The sequence below is a fragment of the Carlito syrichta genome, unplaced genomic scaffold (assembly GCF_000164805.1).
Source record: "Carlito syrichta isolate Samal-C Ts95f unplaced genomic scaffold, Tarsius_syrichta-2.0.1 Scaffold309722, whole genome shotgun sequence".
In the NCBI taxonomy this organism is placed as follows: Eukaryota; Metazoa; Chordata; class Mammalia; order Primates; family Tarsiidae; genus Carlito; species Carlito syrichta.
Genome location: NW_007253818.1, coordinates 97,950 through 114,504, shown reverse-complemented (window position 1 = coordinate 114,504; position 16,555 = coordinate 97,950). Strand labels below are relative to the sequence as shown.

At 47.2% G+C, this 16,555-nt stretch overlaps 1 protein-coding gene across 1 annotated transcript in view; it reads left to right on the top strand.

The window, feature by feature from the left end:
• LOC103270066 (ribose-5-phosphate isomerase) overlaps window positions 1-16,555 on the top strand; it is a 34,938-nt gene that overhangs the window by 2,214 nt on the left and 16,169 nt on the right. The window contains exons 3-5 of the mRNA XM_021717379.1: window positions 729-878; window positions 5,930-5,990; window positions 8,308-8,363. Coding sequence (XP_021573054.1) covers window positions 729-878; window positions 5,930-5,990; window positions 8,308-8,363 — 267 coding nt within the window. The remainder of the gene's footprint in view (window positions 1-728; window positions 879-5,929; window positions 5,991-8,307; window positions 8,364-16,555) is intronic.

The window sequence follows — 16,555 nt, the reverse complement described above, 5'->3', positions numbered from 1 at the left end:
TCCGGCCCCCGCAGCCTCGACCTGCTGAGCTCCAGCGATCCTTCCGCCTCAGCCTTCCAACTAGCTGGAACTACAGGCATGCGCCACCACACCTGGCTGATTTTTTGTTTTATTGTACAGATGAGATCTCGCCAGGTTGTCCAGGCTGGTCTGGAACTCAGGCAGTCCTCTCACCTCCGCCTCCCAAAGTGCTGGGATTATAGGCGTGAGCCACTGCGCCCGGCATCTTCCAGTCCCTTAAAGCTCGGTGGCTCAGCCTGTAATAACGCGCTTTGGGAAGCCGAGGCAAGTGAATTGCCTGAGCCCACGGGTTCGAGACCTGCCTGGGCAACTTGGTGAGAACCCCCCTCCATCGCTGCAATAAATCAAAAAAATTAGCCGGGCGTGGTAGCGCGTGCCTGTAGTTCCAGCTACTTGGAAGGCTGAGGCAGAAGGATCGCCGAAGCCCAGCAGGTCGAGGCTGCGGTGGCCAGGAGTAGCCACTGCACTCCAGTCTGGGCGGCAGAGTGAGACTCCAACTCAAAAAAAAAAAAAAAAGGATAAGCTCCTGGAGCGTCGTTACCCTTATCTGTGTTTAGCATTGGCCACAGTGGGGCCTGCCCAGTAGCTGTTTGTTGAATTTTGTGCAGTGTGAACACAAGTATGGGGGCAGTGGGGTTATTGGAAGCCCGTTGCTCCTAATCCCAGGGAGTAGGATTTCCTGTCCCTCCCTGTTGGTGGTGTCCCAGGGTGGGGCCCACTTCTCTCTGCAGGTGGGTGGAGAGCCTGGAGAGTTTTCAGCTGAATCCTTTGCACAACCACCCTCGGCCCAGCCCTGCCTGCTTCGGGGGTGTCACCACCCAGGATGGGCCACCATGCAGGACTGTGCTCACCCGAAGGTCTGTAGCCTAACCACGTGGTTCTCTTAGGAGCCTGAGTCTCTCTTTTGGCTGATTTAGTTTGAGGAAGCTGATGGGCAGTGGTCCCAGTGAGTCAGCAGAAGCCGTACTTCCAGAGTTGCTCCGTTGGACAGACTGAGGGAAGCCTGATGTTGCACATGCACAGTCTGACAGTTAAGTTGGAGAATTTGGTGATCGAATTACTGTATGGCTGGAGTCTCCAGCTTCAGCTCAAGTGTGAAGTCAGGTTAAGTCCACCTAGTTTGGCATTATTTTATATGTGAATATATATGTACACACACACACGTGTAAATGTGCCCTCCTAGGCCAAGCCAGCCAGTCTTTCCTTATAATATTGGGACGTGTTAGGCTTCAGAAAATAGAATCTCTTTCTCTCTATCTGACCTTCTCTTGCCCTCTTCTCACCTGTTCCTTGCTTTCCCCGAGGCAGGATTTCTCCCTCATCTTTCTCCTGGAGCTGGTCATAAAGAACGATTCTGACTTAACTTGTCTGGTCATAGGTCATAAGATCCTTCTTTCAGAATGAGTCTTGCCCCATACCCCGGAGGAAGGAGTGCTGTGCAGAGAAGCCAAGAAAAATCTAGATAGACCAGCTCTTCTGAGTTTCCCCATTTCATCTATTGGTATTAGATCTTCCTGTTTTTGTCCAGTTGTATTTCTAGGCTCATGCAACATCTAGTCTCTTTCAGCAGCCAGTCATGCCTAGGTTGTTCATCGTGCCTGGCCAGTGAAGACAGAGTTTGGGAGTCTTCCAGATAAAGGAACATGTGAAGATCCCTGGGGGGCAGTGCCCCTGGAGAGCGCATAGAGGCTCTGTGTCCCCTTCCTGCATGCCTTGCCCTGTGCATCTCTTCGTCTGTATCTTTGGTGATATTTTTGTAAAAACCTATAAATGTGTTTTCCAGAGTTCTGTGAGCCACTCTAGCAAATTAATCGAACCCAAAGAGCAGGGTGTGGGAACCCCAACTTGGAATCAGTTGGTAAGAAGTTCCAGAGGCCCAGATGTGTGACTGGACAAAGGAGGGGGCAGCCTCGTGGGACTGAACCCTCAACCCGTGGGACCTGATGCTCTTTCTACGTGGGTAGTGTTGGGATTGAATTGGAGGATACCCAGCAAGTGTTTGCTGTAGAAGTGATTGCTTGCTTGGTGTGTGGAGAGAAAGAAATCCTTACACTTTTGTCTCAGAAGTCTTCTGTGTTGATTTTGGCTGTGACTTGAGAGCAAAGACAGTTTGAATTTTTCCACACTCGGACCTAGGTGTTGGTAAGTCAGGCCATTTTCTCATTACTTGAAGATTTTTATATGTTTAGCCATTTTGGATGTTTTTTGTATTGTTACGTACCTTGCCTTTGGCGTTTGCCCAGGCAGCTAAATGACTTTATTAGCTGCGTTGCTTCTTGAGGGCGCTGTCACAGGTGGAATCCTGACCTAGTGCAAGAGCTCTGCTCTGATGGCCCAAGCCCCTTGGTGTATTTAGGGACTTTGGAACCGTGAGCTGGTACAGGTGATTTGTGTTCACCAGGCCAGTAACAGAGAAGTCGCTGGGTAAAGTCTTCTGAAGGTAGGAGAGGCCCAGCTACAGAAGCATTTCTGGTGTACACAGGTGTGGTTGTGGTGACATTAGCATTTGATTTTTTTTTTTAGGTTAACTCTTTCTACCTGTTGACCATTCTTTCTAATCTTTTCTAGTTTCAAATATAGTCTAATTTCGAGATGGACCATATCAATTGTGGGACCCAGGCTGACCTTGTGTATACCTGTGGCCTTTGTCCTGTGGGACTTGAAGGATTTTAGCTCTGGCCTTGTGTGGCCCAAGGGACCTCCAGCACTTTTATTCTTCCTACAAAGACAGTTTTGCTGTGGGCTTTCTCTTGCCAAATGCGTTGTTAATCAGTTATTCGAACTCTTAAGAAACTTGAAGCGAAATGATATTTCAGCAAGTTGAACTTCCTGAAGTTGCTTATTCAGAGTGAGTTTGTACATGGGGGTGGGGGTGTTGATTTTTTTTTTTTGAGTTACTGTCTCACACCACTGCAGCCTCCACTTGCTGAGCTCAGGCGATCCTTCCACTTCAGCCTTCCAAGTAGCTGGAACTATGGGCGTGTGCCACTACGCCCAGCTAATTAATTTATTTATTGTAGAGACAAGGTCTCACCATGTTGCCCAGGAACCCTTGGGCTCATGTAATCCTCTCACCTCCACCTCCCAAAGTGCTGGGATTACAGTTGTGAACCACCATGCGCAGCTGATATTGTTTTTGTTTTGTTTTGTTTTGTTTTTTGAGTTGGAGTCTCACTCTGTCACCCAGACTGGAGTGCAGTGGCCGCTCCCGGCCACCGCAGCCTCGACCTGGTGGGCTCCAGTGATCCTTCCGCCTCAACCTTCCAAGTAGCTGGAACTACAGGTGTGCACTACCACGCCCAGCTGATTTTTTTTTTTTATTGTAGAGATGAGGTCTCGCCAAGTTACCCAGGCGAGTCTCGAACCCGCGGGCTCAGGCAATCCTCTCACCTCAGCCTCCCAAAGTGCTGGGATTACAGGCTGAACCACCGAGCCCGGCAGCTGATATTATTAAAAGATACTTTTTCAAAAAGGTAAAATAATTGTACACATAAAATGATCATATGCCAAAGTTTTTATTTAGGTCCCTACATTGACAAGGGAATTGGAAAAGGTATTAGAAACTGTTCACAGTTCGTTTTATGGTGCTATAATGGAATACCTGAGATTGACTAACTTATAATGACAGAAATTTTTGGGCTAATAGTTCTGAAGGCTAGGAGGTCCAGTATCAAAGTGCTGGCATCTTGTGAGAGAGAGATTCCACCCATTGGGGTCCCACCTCTTAATGTCGTTATAATGGCAGTTAAATTTCCACATGCGTTTCCCAGGGACAGACATTCAGACCCCAGCAGCAGGAGAAGACGAAGAACCATAAATTAATCTGTAGTCCAGAAATGTTAAAATGAATTTACAAGAGCTGTCTTTCTATAAGATAATAATCAGTTGCATTTTATAGAACACTACTTGCTTCTCTGTGGACAAAAAGTAATTTGATTTGTTAACAGTTTTCTTTTTTTGAGTTGGAGTCTCACTCTGTCGCCCAGACTGGAGTGCAGTGGCCGCTCCCAGCCACCGCAGCCTCGACCTGCTGGGCTCCGGCAATCCTTCTGCCTCAGTCTTCCGAGTAGCCAGAATTGCAGGCATGCGCTACCACGCCCGGCTGATTTTTGATTTATTGTAGAGATGAGGTCTTGCTGCCGAGGCGGGTCTCGAACCCGCGGGCTTAGGCAGTCCACTCACCTCAGCCTCCCAAAGGCACGGGATTACAGACTGAGCCACCGAACCTGGCTTGTTAACAGTTTTCTGCAAGTTTTCTACAAGTTGAAGTGTATCTAATCGACGACAGTGGCACACATCCTTGTAGGACCAGGTGATTAAAGCTGGTGCCTACTTTTCATCAAAAGGATAGGCAGTGATTTCTTTTGCTCACATCAGTCTTAAAGTTTTCCTAACGGTGTTGGATTCATCTCTAAGGCTGGTAGGTCTCTCGGTCATAAGAGTTTGTTGGGAGACTTGAGTTTATGTTAACGTTTATAAGGTGCTTAATACATGGTAGCAGCAGCTGAGGTTTTGAGTTGATTTGTTTTATACCCGCAGGAGATGGATCTCGGGAAGTTGTTTAGGAACTGAGCTCCACATTAGCTCCTGATTGTTGAAGCTCTGGCCCTGCTGTGCACTCTGAGGTCTCACTGACTCCGCTGAGACCCTACTCTGTCCCTGGTATGCTCACAGACAACTTCCTTTTTTTTTTGAGTTGGAGTCTCACTCTGTCGCCCAGACTGGAGTGCAGTGGCGTGCTCATGACCACTGCACCCTCGACCTGCTAGGCTCAGGTAATTCTTTCACCTCAGCCTTCCAAGTAGCTGGAACTATAGGCACATGCTACCACACCCAGCTAATTTTCTGATTTATTGTAAAGATGAGGTCTCACCGAGTTGCCCAGGCTGGTCTCGAACCCGTGGGCTCAGGCAGTCCTCTCACCTCGGCCTCCCAAAGTACTAGGATTATAGGCTTGAGTCACTGTGCTCGGCTGACACCTCCCTTTCTTAAGGTGGTGGGCTCAGTATTAGGACGCCTGTTTCTTTTTTTAACTTTTAATTTTGAAGATGTGGGGTACAATTCAGAAATAGGTCTACACGTTCATTATGCAGGTACCCTTGTTGGTAAGGTGAGGGCCCCCCGCAGTTTCCCAGTTGTGCTCCCGGGACGCCTCTTTCTTAGGATTTGTGCTGTCTGTCCATGTGCAATCCATGTCCAAGTGCTCTGCATGTGTTGCAGGCCCCTCCTGCTGCAGAGTGAAGCCGTTTCTCAGGCTCTTCGCTGAGGCTTTGCCCTCTTCCCACCTCTCTGAGCGAGGCTGCTGCAAAACAGGGACCCCTCGGCATCCACTGGACAGATGCTGACACGAGGTGCTATTTTGCACTCACTTCAGCCCCTCCCTTCTGCTGACTTTGAGAGTCCTCCAGATGGCGGGCCTGGTGTGTCCATGATGCCATGAAGGTACCTGTGCTCAGTCCTCTGCCTTCTGGGTGTTAAGGTCGTGTGAAAAGGCACTGACGCCAGAAACTCTCACTTTTCCCCTTTCCCTGGGCTCTGTTGTTTTTCCCTGTCTTTCTGATTACTGCCCTGGGCTTTGCCATTTTTGTTAGTGTGGCTTAAGTTGCTGTACACCTGTGGGTGATTGAACGCATCTTGTGTGCTGGAAAGCATGTCTTGTGTGCTGGAAAGCATGGAGGAAGTGGTGACGTTGACAGTGTCAGAAATGGAGGGTCCTCTTGGTTTACTGACTGCTGGCATTGGAACAGAGTTGGCTGTGACGGCCAGTGGTTTTTTTCTGCAAAACAGGCACAGGACCCACCTTGCGCAGGTGTTGATGACTTGCTCTTTATGGCTCTGGGGAGTGGGCTGATAAGGGGGTAGAATCTGTATTGACAGGTCTTGTTGTTTTCTTCCCCCTTTTTGGCAGAACAACCAAGTGCTGGGGATTGGAAGTGGTTCGACGATTGTCCATGCTGTGCAGCGAATAGGTATGTTCCCAGACTGTCTGCGGGATGCTTTGTGTGTGACGGTGGAGCAGGAGGTTGAGGAGGGGGCGGAGATGGGTACAGGTGTGGAACTGGCCCCTTGGCTTCAGCGGTGCAGAGCTGGGGAGCCAGGACTGCCTGCCTGATGTCAGCTGAGTGTTCCTGCTCTTTTGTGGACCTCTTCAAGCAACTTTGGAGGGTGGCCTTGCCTTTGCTTACCCTGCTCAGTGGGAGGAGGGGCGCCGGCTTAGCATGAGTCCCAGCATACTTTTAATCATCTTGAGGGTCTGCTCCTGTGTGGGGTCTCAGGCTTCCCTAGGCAGACACACCGAGGTCAGAGGGGTTTGCCTGGTCTGCTACCCTGAAGTGGACGTGGGCCTCTTGCGGTTGGGGGCTGGTTCTTGCAGGTGCTTATTTCACTCTGATTAAGGCTCTTTGGGAAAGGCTTAGGAGTTAATCAGTCCTGTGGCTGCTCAACAGGTTTTACCGCCTAAGAACTAAGCTCAGAGAAGAGGCTTGCCTGAATGCTGATCTCTTCTAGGTGCCAAGAGGCAGGGCCCAGAGACAAAGTCCAGGAACACTTTGTGATTAAGGAGTAGTCATAGTGCTGGAAGGCTTCTGGAAGCCTTCTCACTGGCCAAACAGGAGCTTAAGTGTTGCAGACCTTTCTGTCTTAATCAAGTGGTGTGGAGAATTTTAGGCTACAGGAATTACAATGGAGTTTACATTTATTTATTTATTTTTTGAGTCAGTGTCTCATTCTGCTGCCCAGGCTGGAGTGGCATGCTCACGTCCACTGCAGCCTCTACTTGTTGGACTCAGGTGATCCTTCCACCTCAACCTTCCAAGTAGCTGTAATTACAGGTGCACACCACTATGCCCGGCTAATTCTTTTTTTGATTTATTGTAGCGAGCAGGTCTCGTCAAGTTGCCCTGGTCTCGAACCCCTGAGCTTAGGCAATCCTCTTGCCTCGACCTCCCAAAGTACTAGGATTATAGGCTTGAGCCACTGCATGTGGCCTTACTTTGGATTTTATAATAGTGGCATCCAAATCTTCCAAGATACACTAAGAGATTAAAAAGACTTGAATTTTTCATTAGACAGTTTTCCTTAAGCCTTTTTTTTTTTTAATCAAATTTTCTGAAAGGTACAAATCCAAAAATGGATAACTAATAAATACATCCCAGCCGGGCTTGGTGGCTCAGCCTGTAATCCTGTGCTTTGGGAGGCTGACGTGAGTGGATTGCCTGAGCCCGCAGGTTCAAGACCCGCCTGGGCAACTTGGCGAGACCTCATCTCTACAATAAATCAAGAATTTAGCCGGGCATGGTAGCACACACCTGTAGTTGGAAGGCTGAGGTGGAAGGATCGCTGGAGCCCAGCAGGTCGAGGCTGCGGTGACCGGGAGCGGCGCTGCACTCTCCAATCTGGGTGACAGAGTGAGACTCCAACTAAAAAAATAAATAAATAAATAAATAAATCACCTTATCCACCCTCTGGGCCTACAGATGATTATATATTTCCACTAAAATGGAAAGGGAAGTTCTAGGTTTTCAGTAGACAAGACCATATAATATGGGGTGGTTGAAACAGTGGCGTGAGACTGCCTAGGATCTTGTTCCAGCTCTGCTGCTTATTAGCTGAGAAACTCCAAGTTACTTTGGGGCCTCAGTTCTTCATATGTAATATGGGGAAAATAATTGTAACTTTTTTTGTTGGTAGGATTTAAAGGGTTCATATATACAAAGTTCTTAGAATATTACCAGGCACCTAACACTAGCAGACACCGACAATGCTCTTCTCTGTGGTTAGTACTTGCCTTCCCAGGCTTTCTCATGTCTTCTAATGTGTGAAGCACAGTCCCTGCCTTTTCACCAAGGATGGGGACAAGAATGAAAACCAGCTGTCAGTGGGAGCTCAGCCTCTCCTTTCGTTTTATTTTGTTGTTGTTGTTGGAGTCTCACTCTGTCGCCCAGACTGGAGTGCAGTGGCCGCTCCCAGCCACCACAGCCTTGACCTGCTGGGCTCCGGCGATCCTTCCGCCTCAGCCTTCCAAGTAGCCAGAATTACAGGCATGCGCCACCACGCCCAGCAGATTTTTTTGATTTATTGTAGAGATGAGGTCTTGCTGCCCAGGCGGGTCTCGAACCTGCAGGCTCAGGCAATCCACTCACCTCAGCCTCCCAAAGGCGCGGGATTACAGGCTGAGCCACCGAGCCCAGCTAGCCTCTCCTTTCCTGTTGGATTTGACATACACACGTGCCAAGAAAAATAAAGCAAGGGGAGTAAAAACCACTGCTATGGCTTTTGTCTCCACAGCTGAAAGAGTGAAGCAGGAGAATCTGAACCTCGTCTGCATTCCTACTTCTTTCCAGGTATGCTTGATTTCCGTTCTCACTCATCTTGACAGTGTGCCGAATCTTCTGGTTCCCTGAGGACAGGGACATGAGACTTGGGGTACACCTCAGGGTTCTAGGGGAGAGAGCCAGGAGCAGGAGAGTCCACTGATCCAGGATTACTCCTTGGAAGTGTGTACTCACTCCGTGGATATCTTAGTGCCTTGTTTGAGCACTGTGGAATATGCAGAGATAACATCCCCTCAAGGGGTCTTATCCTTGTGTTTCAGGGGAAAAAAATCAGGCTAAAAGAAATTAAGTGATGTGTTAGTAATGCAAGAGTGGCATTTGGATGCCATATCTAATGTTCTTTCATCATAAAATAGTAGAAACTGGTGGAAGAAAGCAGTGGAGCCAGTTAAATACTGGGAAAGATAAGAGAAGAGTAGGTTGTGAGAGGTGTAAGAGCAGAGAGGTGCTCAGATAAAGGTGGCCATTGCAGGGAGGGCATATCTCCTTGCATGAGTCAAGGTGACACTAGCAAGCAGGGCAGCAGGTTGGACGTACGGGTGGCTGGTGCACCTGAGACTTCATGGACTTAGTCTTAGATAGCCAGGTTTTCTTAGGAAAGCTTCCCAATCCCGGAGGTACAGCGTGCTGGCAACCTGCAGCCAGCCCTGGTGAGGGGAGAGGAGAGTTAATGTTCCTTTTAAACCAGAGGCGGCTACAGCCCAACAGGGCAGGGAGTAGAGGCAAGGATTCCAGGGAAACAGGGAGTTAGGACAGTGTATAATGTCAGAGCCTCTTTAATGCTGACTCTCTTGGGGAGCTTCATCAAGGTGGGTGATGATGACAGTGCCTAAGTGGTTTTATATGATTCTTTTTTCTTTGAAATCCTGTTGTCGTGAGGAGACACTGTAAAGTTAGGGTGGCTTGGAGTGGATTTTCGTAGTCTTTTGTGAAGGCAGGTGTCTGGTTTTTCCAAGTGACTTGATTATCAAGTATTTTTATTTCTTAGTTAATTATTTGTTGTTGATGTTTATTTCTTTTTTTTTTTGAGTCGGAGTCTCACTGTGTCACCCAGGCCGGAGTGCAGTGGCATGCTCATGGCCACAGCAGCTTCGACCTGCTGGGCTTAGGCGATCCTTCTGCCTCAGCCTTCCAAGTAGCTGGAACTACAGACCTGTGCTACCATACCCAGCTTATTTTTTGATTTATTGTAGAGATGAGGTCTCGCCAAGTTGCCCAGGCTGGTCTCGAACCCCTAAGTCAAGCAATCCTCTTGCCTCAGCCTCCCAAAGTACTAGGATTACAGGCTTGAGCTACCGCGCCAGGCTGATGTTTATTTTAAAGTTATATCTACACATGGACTGAAGAAAGTTATATCTACACATGGAGTGAAGAAAAACAAAAGCATGCTGGGTGCTGTGGCTAACGCTGATAATCCTAGCACTTTGGGAGGCAAGAGGGATTGCCTGAGCTCAGGGGTTCGAGACCAGCCTGGGCAACTTGGTGAGACCTAATCTCTATAATAAGTCAAAAAAATAAGCCGGGCATGGTAGCACACGCCTGTAGTTTCTGCTACTTGGACATCTGAGGTGGAAGGATTGCCTGAGCCCAGGTCAAAGCTGCGGTGGCTTTGAGCGTGCCACTGCACTCCAGCCTGTGCGACAGAGTGGGACTCTGACTCAAAAAAAAAAAAACAACCAAAAGCACATTTCCCATACTTCCCCAACCCAACCACTGTCATTTCTTGTTCTTTAGGTGGATGTAACTTTTAACTGGTTAAATGTTTGTTCCAGTATCTCAAAACTACATGCTTTTCTTGCTACCTTTTATTTTTCTCCATTAGGTTGATCCAAAAGGTTAAAATAGCAGGCACTATAGACTTAAAGTTAATTTTATTCTGAGCCAAGTTTGAGGACTGTAACCCCAGAACACAGACTCATTGCAAATCAAGTATGCATCTCAGAGTAGGTTACTTGAGGCACGGTATTTCTGTGTTTTGCTGTCTGTGTAGAAAATGGGGGAAGGGGCCAGTGAAGCAAAGGTGACATTGTTACCATTTTGACTGGTGCTTTGTGACATTTACATAAGGTAAAGCAAATACTCAGTTAATGTATACAGGACAACAAAATCAACGAGTACGAGTACGTAGACTCCTTAGCATCTGGAGAGAGATAATTCATTCTGTCCTGCCTTTGTGCTTCATAGGCCTGGTTACAATTAGTACGTGTCAGTGAAATATTGACAAGCTCCAGCTTTGCAGGTTAGAGTTCAGCTTTAGTTCACAGGCCTAGTTTGTGCAGCCTGTATGTTCAACCTGTAGCCTTCTTGGGCTGCTTTTAAGATGTTTTCCTTCAGATTTTTCTTTTCTGAAAATAAATATCCCTCCTTTTGGTTGAAATCTTCTAAAGGAGGATTTTGCAGACCAAATGTAATTTGAGGGATTTGAAGAGGATAGGTCCCATTTGTTTAAAATTACAGGGTTTCATGGATGAGGTTGGAATTCTGAAACTCCTGGATGAAGTGCCATCATCTGGTTTGTCAGTGGGGATGCAAAGGCTCTCTTGCATTTCCTTTAGGAATGTGAAAGGATCTTTTTTTTTTTTTTTTTTTTTTGAGTTGGAGTCTCACTCCGTTACCCAGTTTGGAGTGCAGTGGCATGCTTACGGCCACACCAGTGTCAACCTGCTGAGCTCCAGTGATTCTTCCACTTTAGCCTTCCAAGTAGCTGGAACTACAAGCATGTGCTACCATGCCTGGCTAATTTTTCTGATTTATTGTAGAGATAAGGTTGTGCCAAGTTGCCCGGGTTGGTCTTGAACCCACAGGCTCAAGCAATCTATTTGCCTTGGCCTCCCAAAGTGCTGGGATGACAGGCTGAGTCACCGCGCCTGGCAGTTTTTTTTTTAAATAGATGTAAATTTTCTATTATTTTATTTATTTATTTTTTTGAGTTGGAGTCTCACTCTGTCGCCCAGGCTGGAGGGCAGTGGCATGCTCATGGCTACCGCAGCCTCGGCCTGCTGGGCTCAGGCAATCTTTCCACTGTGCCTTCCAAGTAACTGGAACTACTGGCACGTGCCACCACACCTAAGTTTTGATTTATTGTAGAGATGAGGTCTCACCAAGTTGCCCAGACTGGTCTTGAACCTGTGGGCTCAGGCAGTCTCACCTTGGCCTCCCAAAGTGCTGGGATTATAGGTGTGAGCCACTGCGCTCGACCTGGTATAAATTTTCTTTACAAAGCTATATATATATGTATATATATATATATATATATATATATATTTATTTATTTATTTTTTGAGTTGGAGTCTCACTCTGTCCCCCAAACTGGAGTGCAGTGGCCGCTCCCGGCCACCACAGCCTCGACCTGCTGGGCTCTGGCGATCCTTCTGCCTCAGCCTTCCAAGTAGCCGGAATTACAGGCACATGCTACCACGCCCGGCTGATTTTTTTTTGATTTATTGTACAGATGCGGTCTCGCTGCCCAGGCAGGTCTCGAACCCGCGGGCTCAGGCAATCCACTCACCTCAGCCTCCCAAAGGCGTGGGATTACAGGCTGAGCCACCGAGCCCGGCATGTAATGGTATTTCTGTACAGAATTCTTGTTAACCCTGTGTGGACTGGCTTCACTTTCTGCAGTTCAGGATATCACTGTCGTGAATCTTTTGGGAGGTTTTTTGATGGTTACTTAGTTGCTTGATAGCTTTTTCCAGTACTGATTTAGTATTCTCTTTCTCATTCCTGCTGTACCATTGTCTATCAGTGGTCCAGCTTTTAAAATTTGCTGTTTTCTCCCTCTGAGTTTATACCTTTAAGAAAAATGCCTTTATTGTGGTTTCAGAGAGCTTTTGGAAAAAGAGCTGTACTAAATACAGGTGTTCAAATTGTCATCTTTGTCTGGAAGTTTGATCCTGTGTTTTTAAGATAGCAGTTGCCTCACCCACCTGTGTTTTATGGTAATACTAAGGTTACAGTCCAAGTAAATGCTCAGCTGCCATCTCTCAATGTCAGTAAACTGAGAGGCAGGGAACTGGCAGAAAGAGGTTTATTTCTGGATTCAGAATTCAGGGAGACAGAACCTGACTTTGGCTTCTGGTATTTCTGGAACCAGTCTGCTTGCCCCTTAGGTTTCTCAGTCCATTTTTTTTTCTCTCAGTCCATTTTTATAAGTTTAGGGTTGCTGGTACCTATACATTGACTCTATGACTGACAGAGCATCACACAGAACTTAAGTTACAGCCACATTTTATCTGTAGTAATATGCATGGTCTACATTTCCTGGTGCCGGTTACCATAAGGGGTAGTTCACAGTTTCTTTTTTTTTTTTGAGTTGGAGTCTCACTCTGTCACCCAGACTGGAGTGCAGTGGCTGCTCCTGGCCACCGCAGCCTCGACCTGCTGGGCTCTGGTAATCTTCTGCCTCAGCCTTCCAAGTAGCTGGAACTACAGGCACGTACTACCACACCCGGCTAATTTTTTGGTTTATTGTAGAGATGAGGTCTCTACAATGAGGTCTCTACATCTCCCCAAGAGATGAGGTCTCCCAGGCGGGTCTCGAACCCACAGGCTGAGGCAATCCACTCACCTCAGCCTCCCAAAGCGCAGGATTACAGGCTGAACCACTGAGCCAGCTCACAGTTTCTTCTTATCAGTGACACCAAACAGAAGTTGATCAAGCTTGCCATAGAGTAAGGGTGTTGACAGAACTTATTATAAAATGGAACATTTTAAATTAATAGTAATAACACAAAAGTGTTATGCAAATTACAAGGCTTAAGGTTACGTGGGCACTATATTTTTCAAATCTATGACTACTGATAAAAAGTGAATAGGGAGTCATGTATCTCAGTTGAGTGAGCATGATCTGCAGGGGCCTCAGGATTGGGTAGAGGAGTCCCAGTTCATAGGGCCTTTTAAAATTCACTTGTGGCCAGGCTCAGTGGCTCAGCCCGTAATCCCAGCACTTTGGGAGGCCAAAGCGAGTGGATTGCCTGAGTCTGCGGGTTCAAGACCAGCCCAGACAACTTGGCGAGACCTCATCTCAACAATAAATCAAAAATTAGCCAGGCTCAATAGTGGGCACCTGTAGTTCCAGCTACTCGGAAGGCTGAGGCGGAAGGATTGCTGGAGCCCAGTAGGTTGACTGTGGGGTGGCTGTGAGTGTGTCCCTGTACTCCAGCCTGGGTGAGGGAGTGAGATTCCAACTCAAAAAAATAAAAAATAAAGTTCACTTGTTCAGTTCTCCCCAAACTGAAACTTATATTGTGTTAAGTTTAGCAAGATGCACTCTCCTGAAATGATTGCAAGGAAATAAAAATATTTTGTAGAGGCCAAGGGGAAACTTCCCTTTCACCCTCAGAAGCTTTACTGAAAATTACTACAAAAGGTAGACAGACTTTAGGTTGGTAGGCTGAGCCAGTGCTGCGGGTAAGCAAAGAGTTGTACATAAACTAGATTATAAAAGAAAGTTTATTTAGAAAGAAGATGAGAGAAAAAGGTTGGATCCACCTCTCCAAGATTGGAGAGGGGGCCAGACGGCTTAAGGAACATTTGGCGGAGAATGCTTAAGGTCGGAAGCTTTTACAGCTTCTTTTGGAGTGGGGAGGCAGGCAAGCTTTCACAGAAGCTGACATTATGGTGATGGGGTCTGTTTCTCCTATCTCTGACAACCAGATGGATGGGTGGGTCAGTCACAAGCACAGAGACAACGATGGGCTGGGTGCTGGATGGGTGGGTCAGTCAGGGGTGGTTAATCACCTAGAGGAGAAGGGCTGGGCTGGTAGCTGAAAGATTCTTAGATGTTAGTCTTAGTGTCTTGTGACTCATCCAGCATTCTGGGAAAGGATTATCGGTCTTTAAGGGCTCAAGGAGAACAGAGATACTCCACTGGGGCTCTGTCCTTTCACAGAGTAATAGGAAAAAAGGCATACATGGCATGGGGAACCTTCAGAATGAAGACCCAGAGATATAGGGGAAACTTTAAGCTTAGATTCAACTAAGTATGGACATGTTTAAGCTTAGATTCAACGAAGTATGGGGAGCCATGTAGACATGTGATTGAACAAAATAAGTATGATCAAATGCTAATGGACTGAGTGGGAAAACCTAGCCAGGCCTGTCTAGATTCTTCTTGGTCTTTCTGTGCAGCATTCCTTCCTTCTGGATTAGGGTAGGACCTTCTCTGGAATGGGGGTCTTATGATCTCCAGTCACACAGCATAGGTCAGATTATTTCTTTATGACCAGTTTTTACACAGAAAGGCAGAAGGGGAAACTTAAAGCAATGTTTTTAGGTTTTATGACTGGCTTTGAGGAAAGGAGTTTGGCTGCTATGGCCTGCCTTCAAACATGGGTTCTAGCTTTTATGGGCGAGAATGAGGGGCAAGAGGCGGGAGGGCAGGGGGACCGAGAACTTTGGCTTCTGAGGCTGCTTTTGAGGTACCATTTTTTAACTCCAAAAATTTTATGCGCTACTTTTATTTATTTTATTTTACTTATTTATTTTTGAGTTGGAGTCTTACTCTGTGCCAAGACTGGAGTACAGTGGCACACTCACGGCCGTATGCCCTACTTATAAAAGAACTAAACCTATAGGGATTAAAATGATTTTGATAGATTTTCTCTTTAAAATTAAAGCCTTTTGGGCTGCATCAGGCTGCAGGAGAAGATAAGATGGCAGTCCCCACCGTGAAAAATTGCAGTGGAAACAAAAGCACAGAGCAGGATAAGAGCTGACTGGAGAACAAGTGGTCTCTTGCATGAGCTGTTAGCTCCTTCCGTGCTTGGTTTCCAGTGAATGCAGACTTTGAAATTAAATATTAACGCTGAAGTTTTAGACATTTGACCGCTTCAAAAATGTTAACTTTTGAGTTTTTAAAATGTTTTAACATGCATGATCTTTTTCTAGTTTTTATTAAAAGCTAGGTAATAGAACAACGTGATTTAATATTTCATGCTGACATTGCACAGCAAAGCAGGCTTTCAAATTTATATGTACTAAAATGAAAAGCTTCAAGTGTATGTTGTGGTTGGTACTTTTGTGTGTGTGTGTGTTGGAGTCTCTCTCGGTCGCCTAGGCTGAAGTACAGTGGCATGCTCATGGCCACCCCACCATCAATCTGCTGGGCTCGGACGATCTTTCCACCTCAGCTTTCCAAGTAGCTGGAACTATAGGCATGCCCGACTAATTTTTTACTTACTTATTATAGAGACGAGGTCTTGCCAAGTTGCCTGGGTTGGTCTCGAACCTGGCCTCCCAAAGTGCTGGGATTACAGACTGAGCCACTGAGCCACATGATTGGTACTTTTATTTTATTTTATTTTTTTGAGTTGGGAGTCTCACTCTGTCGCCTAGACTGGAGTGCGGTGGCCGCTCCTGGCCACCGCAGCCTCGACCTGCTGGGCTCCGGCGATCCTTCTGCCTCAGCCTTCCAATTAGCCGGAACTACAGGCATGCGCTACCACGCCCGGCTGATTTTTTGATTTATTGTAGAGATGAGGTCTCGCTGCCCAGGCGGGTCTCGAACCCGCGGGCTCAGGCAATCCACTCACCTCAGCCTCCCAAAGGCGCGGGATTACAGACTGAGCCACCGAGCCCGGCTGATTGGTACTTTTAAAGCAACCTCAGGATACACTGTAAATACATTTTAATTAAAAAATATGTCTTTATGTCTTTTTTATCCTTGGTGAGTGGATTGCCTGAGCCCGCGGATTCGAGACCCACCTGGGCAGCGAGACCTCATCTCTACAATAAATCAAAATGAACCGGGCGTGGTAGCGCGGGTCTGTAATTCTGGCTACTTGGAAGGCTACTTGGAAGGCCGAGGCGGAAGGATCACCGGAGCCCAGCAGGCGAGGCTGCGGTGGCCGGAAGCGGCCACTGCACTCCAGTCTGGGCGACGGAGGGAGACTCCAACTCAAAAAACAAACAAACAAATAGCTGGAACTATAGGCATGCGTCACTTTGCCTGGCTAATTTATTGATTTATTGTAGAGATGAGGTCTCGCCAAGTTGCCCAGGCTGGTCTTGAACCTGTGGGCTCAGGCAGTCCTCTCACCTCAGCCTCCCAAAGTGTTGGGATTATAGGCGAAAGCCACTGTGCCCGGAGGCTAGCATGATTTTGTTTTGTTTTGTTTTTGAGTTGGAGTCTCACTTGGTCGCCCAGACTGGAGTGCAGTGGCCGCTCCCGGCCACCGCAGCCTTGACCCATTGGGCTCCGG